The sequence below is a fragment of the Artemia franciscana genome, chromosome 1, assembly GCF_032884065.1.
Source record: "Artemia franciscana chromosome 1, ASM3288406v1, whole genome shotgun sequence".
NCBI lineage: Eukaryota > Metazoa > Arthropoda > Branchiopoda > Anostraca > Artemiidae > Artemia > Artemia franciscana.
Window position 1 is genome coordinate 24105953 of NC_088863.1, and position 4805 is coordinate 24110757.

At 35.3% G+C, this 4805-nt stretch overlaps 1 protein-coding gene across 1 annotated transcript; it reads left to right on the forward strand.

The window, feature by feature from the left end:
• The first annotated feature begins 2420 nt into the window (after window positions 1-2420).
• Window positions 2421-4412, forward strand: LOC136027214 (intraflagellar transport protein 70B-like). Its single transcript, XM_065704251.1, has one exon. The coding sequence runs from the start codon at window positions 2426-2428 to the stop codon at window positions 4334-4336; it is 1911 nt and encodes a 636-aa protein (XP_065560323.1). The 5' UTR covers window positions 2421-2425; the 3' UTR covers window positions 4337-4412.
• Window positions 4413-4805: the final 393 nt, after the last annotated feature.

The window sequence follows — 4805 nt, forward strand, 5'->3', positions numbered from 1 at the left end:
TCGGCTGTAACGCAAATTGTAAAAATACACATAAAAGCACATGCCCGTATGATTCTGACCCTTCGGGGAGTAGGTGGTAGGAAATAGGAAAAGGTTCAATTTTAGACCCCTTTTTTTCACAAAGGAAAATTGTTCTCCGCAGTTTGGGGGAGAAGATATTATTTTGTATTTTCCACTAAACGTACCCAGGTAAGTATAATGAGTTCTGAATCGCTCGACGTACTAAAGCAAAACCACAATAACTCAATACGTGTTGCAAAGATTTAAATTTAAAATCGATGGCAGAATATTACATTATAACAATTCTTTTCTATTAAATTAAATATAAAAAAACTAGTTTTTTTAACTGAAAGTAAGGAGCGACATTAAAACTTAAAACGAACAGAAATTACTCCGAAAATAAAATGGGTTGTCCCCTCCAGAATCCTTCTCACTTTACGCTAAAGTATTAAATTGTTTAAAAAGTAGAATTGTGGCAGAATCAAACTTTAGCGTAAAGAGCGAGGGATTGCGGAGGGGACAACCCATTTCATATACGGAGTAATTTCTGTTCGTTTTAAGTTTTAATGTCGCTCCTTACTTTCAGTTAAAAAAAACTAGTTTTTTTTATTTAATTTCTGAACGTTTTTGAATTAATGCATGTTTGATTTTGGCTCTCCGCACATAAATTATTAAATTAAAATTTGCATCTTAATTCTTTTTTTTTGGCTAAATGGCTTTCTCTTACTTTTGATCAGACGATTTTGAGAAATAAGGGGTGGGGAAGGAGGCCTAGTTGCCCTCCAATTTTTCGGTTACTTAAAAAGGCAACTAGAACATTTAATTTTTAACGAACGTTTTTATTAGTAAAAAATGTACGTAACTTAAGAATTAACTTACGTAACAAACTTTTATATTCTTGTAGTTTTATTATGTATATGAGGGGGTTTGTCCCCTAGTTAATATTTCGCTTTTTACACTAAATCTTAAATTTTATCCCAATTCTTTAAGAATGACCCCTGAATCAGATAGGCCGTAGATTAAATAGTTGAAATTACTAAAAATACTATAGCATAAAGAGCGAGGTATTCATCTCCTCCTAAATACCTCGCTCTTTATGCTAAAGTATTTTCAGAACCCATCATATGCGTAATATTCTCTGTTCGTTTTAAGTTTTAATGCTACTCCTTACTTTCAATTGAAAAAAATTTTTCATGTTTATTTTTTCATTGTTTTTTTTTATAGTAATGCTAGAAAATCCCGCGCCATTTTCATTGAATTTCTCTTCCCCCACGTTATATTCCTCCAAGGAAAGATCCTCCCACATAGCCCCCTCCTTTCCCCTCAACCCCATCCCCAAACCAAACAAATCCCCCTGAAAACGTCTGTACACTTTCCAATAACCATTACTGTATGTAAACACTGGTCAAAGTTTGTAACTTACAGCCCCTCCCCCAGGGACTGTGGGGGGAGTAAGTCATCCCCAAAGACATAGTTATTATGCTTTTCGACTATGCGGAACAGAAGGGCTATCTCAAAATTTTGATCTGTTGACTTTGGGAAAAAATGAACGTGGGAGGGGGACTAGGTGCCCTCCAATTTTTGGGTCACTTAAAAAGGGTACCAGAACTTTTCATTTCCATTAGAATGAGCCCTCTTGCGACATTCTAGGACCACTTGGTCGACACGATGACCCATGGGAAAAAAAAAACAAATAAACACGCACCTGTGATCTGTTTTCTGGCAAAAAATACAAAATTCTACATTTTTGTAGATAGGAGTTTGAGATTTTTGCTATAGGGTTCTCTTATACGCTGAATCCGATGGTGTGATTTCGTTAAGATTCTATGACTTCTAAGGGGTGTTTCCCCCTATTTTCCAAAATAAGGCAAATCTTCTCAGACTCGTAACTTTTGATGACAAAGACTAAATTTGATGAAACTTATATATTTAAAATCAAATTGAAAATCCAATTCTTTTGATGTATCTTTTAGCATCAAAATTCTGTTTTTTAGAGTCTCGATTACTATTGAGCCTGGTCGCTCCTTACTACAGTTCGTTACCACGAACTGTTTGATTTGAGTTTATTCTTGTATTATTTGAAATATAAGAAAGCAATATTTTCTTGATAGGGTGATTTGGGAAGTGTTTCAACTTTGAAAATTCCAATCATACGCGGATTATTTAGAAATAAATAAGAAATTACGGGGAAGATCATAAAACTAATGTGATTCTGTAGAGTGGGGCATGGGTACAAAGGTCATCCTTCTGATTACGTGTCTACTATATGGATAGAATTTACAAAAAAAATAGATTAGAAATAAACTCACGCATTGACAACCAAAGAATAGTAACCACGGAAACTGGAAAGAAAGGGGTTTCCATAGCAACAATTCCATCAGCCAAGATTCTTTTTTATATTGATGACAGTGTACATTTGATTGAAATGCTGGGAGGAAGTTATACAAAAGTAGTGTATACACTTATACAAGAGAAAAACTTTCAGGAAGTTATTAGAATAGCAGGGAGATTTCTAGCTGAAAATCCAAGGTCACGAGCAGCTTTGTCCTTACTTGGCTTCTGCCATTACCAGCTTCAAGATTTTCAAAGTTCAGCAGAATGCTATAAAGAACTTCATCTACTCTTCCCTGAATTGCCCTATTATCAACTTTATCAGGGACAAGCTCTCGCGGAAGGTGGATTTTATGACAAGGCTCTGGAAATATGTGCAAAATTAAGTGATAAAAATGAAGAAGATAAGTTACAGTTGCTAGCATTCATTGAATATAATAGAGGAAATTTCCGTAAGTGTAACAGCTATGTAGTAAAAATTAAAGAAAATTGGAAAAAGTACTATAACCTAGGATGTTGTCATATACAAGAGGGAAATTTCACAGAAGCACTGACACTCCTGAATATTGCTTTAAACAAAGCTGGGGGAATTCCCCAGATAATGTATTCCATTGCACTATGTCACTACAAGCTCAAAGACTACACAACAGCGCTAAAGTATTTAGGCAGTATTGTTGAACTGGCCATAAAAATACACCCGGAGTTTTGTGTTGGTTTAGTTGTGGATTCTGCTGGTGCCGTTACAAATATAGAAAACACTCTGGCTTTACACAAGTCAGCAATAATAGAGTCCTTAAATCTTAAAGCTGCATGTCACTATCAAATGAAGAGCTTGAATGAATCCAAAGAAGCTTTATTAGATCTTCCACCTAGAGAAGAACATGATTTAGATTCAGTTACTCTCCACAATCAAGCAATACTTGATGTCGAATTTGACGCAATGGAGAGCTGCAACAAATTACAATTTCTAACAGCTAGTGGAGAGCCACCCGAGTCACTAAGTAATCTCCTACTGATGCTAAGTAAATATGAAAACTTTGATATGGCACACACGACTTTTATGCAGTATCAGGAGCAAGCGCAAAACATCCTTCCAAAATATCTGTTCGACTTTTTTGCTGCATTTTTAATGCAATCTAGTAATAAAGAGCAAGCATACTCGAAAATGTCTTCACTTTCAGGTAGAGTAGCTGAAAACTTGCGCAAAATAGCTGGCAGAGTTCAAGACGCGAGACGACAAAAAGATGAGTCAAATGTGAGAAAGGGTATAGCCGATTACGAGAACAGCCTTGAGCAATTTATTCCCATTTTGATGGCACAATGTCGCCTCTTGTGGGATAACGAAAATTATGAGGGCGTAGAAAAACTCCTTCGCGCATCAGCTGATTTATGCGGAGACACAGATACTTGGAGGTTGAATTTAGCGCACACTTTGTACATGGAAAACAAATATAATGATGCCGCCATGCTTTATGATGAATTCGTTCGAAAAGCAGATCGAGCACTTTCGATGAATGCAGTTGTTTTGGCCAACTTGTGCGTTTGTTATATCCTTACAGGAAAAAATGAATCTGCAGAAAATTTACTGAAGAAACTTGAACAAGAAGAAACGCAAGCTCAAATGCAAACTCCAGGAGCTAAAATATATCACCTTTCAATAGTGAATTTAGTTATTGGCACTCTATATTGTGTCAAAGGTAACTATGAGTTTGGAATTTCTCGAATACTCAAAACTCTTGATCCAATTGAACAAAAACTAAGCACAGATACATGGTTTTATTCCAAGAGGTGTATACTATCTATGCTAGAAAACTACATAAAGCATATGATCGGGGTTAGAGATGCTGTAATAGAGGACTGTTTGGCATTTCTAGAACAATGCCAATTACATGGAGAAGAGATAAGTGCACAGTTTGACATTTCTTCTAAGTTTGGAAGGAAAAACACTGTTGCCACAGAAGCAAGACAGCTAAGGTATATGTTCATGAAAGCTATCCAGTCATGATAAGTGTTGGTGCATGAATTATTATTTCTGTGCTTTTTTGATGAAATTAATAAAGCTTAATTGAAGAAAAAGAAAAGTATCATCCTTAAGAGAATCGCGGTGAACAAAGTAGAAAAAAGTTTCTTTTTATAAAATTAGTCATCATGCTAACAAGACCTTACAACTATGTTAAAACACCCAAGATACCAATGTTCCCAGTTTTTATAGGCTCTAAAACAAATAGCTTACATATAACAATAGCTTTTCAATTTTCACTTATAACTTATAATTATAATAGCATTTCAGTTCTCTACACTGTCAGTTGTTAGAAATTAAGTCTGTCCTCATAAAAGTTTTGGTATTTTGTCCCAAAAAACTCCTTACTTGTCAAATCTATGGGGAGTGGATCCTGTTGATGCATCCCCCCTTCCAAAAAAAAATCAGGAAACTAACCTGTTGGTGTTTTTACGTAAAAACTTAAAAATAATGG

Excerpts from the sequence above, each read along its gene's own strand:
- LOC136027214 (XM_065704251.1), top strand. The coding sequence starts at position 2,426 with ATGCTGGGAGGAAGTTATACAAAAGTAGTGTATACACTTATACAAGAG.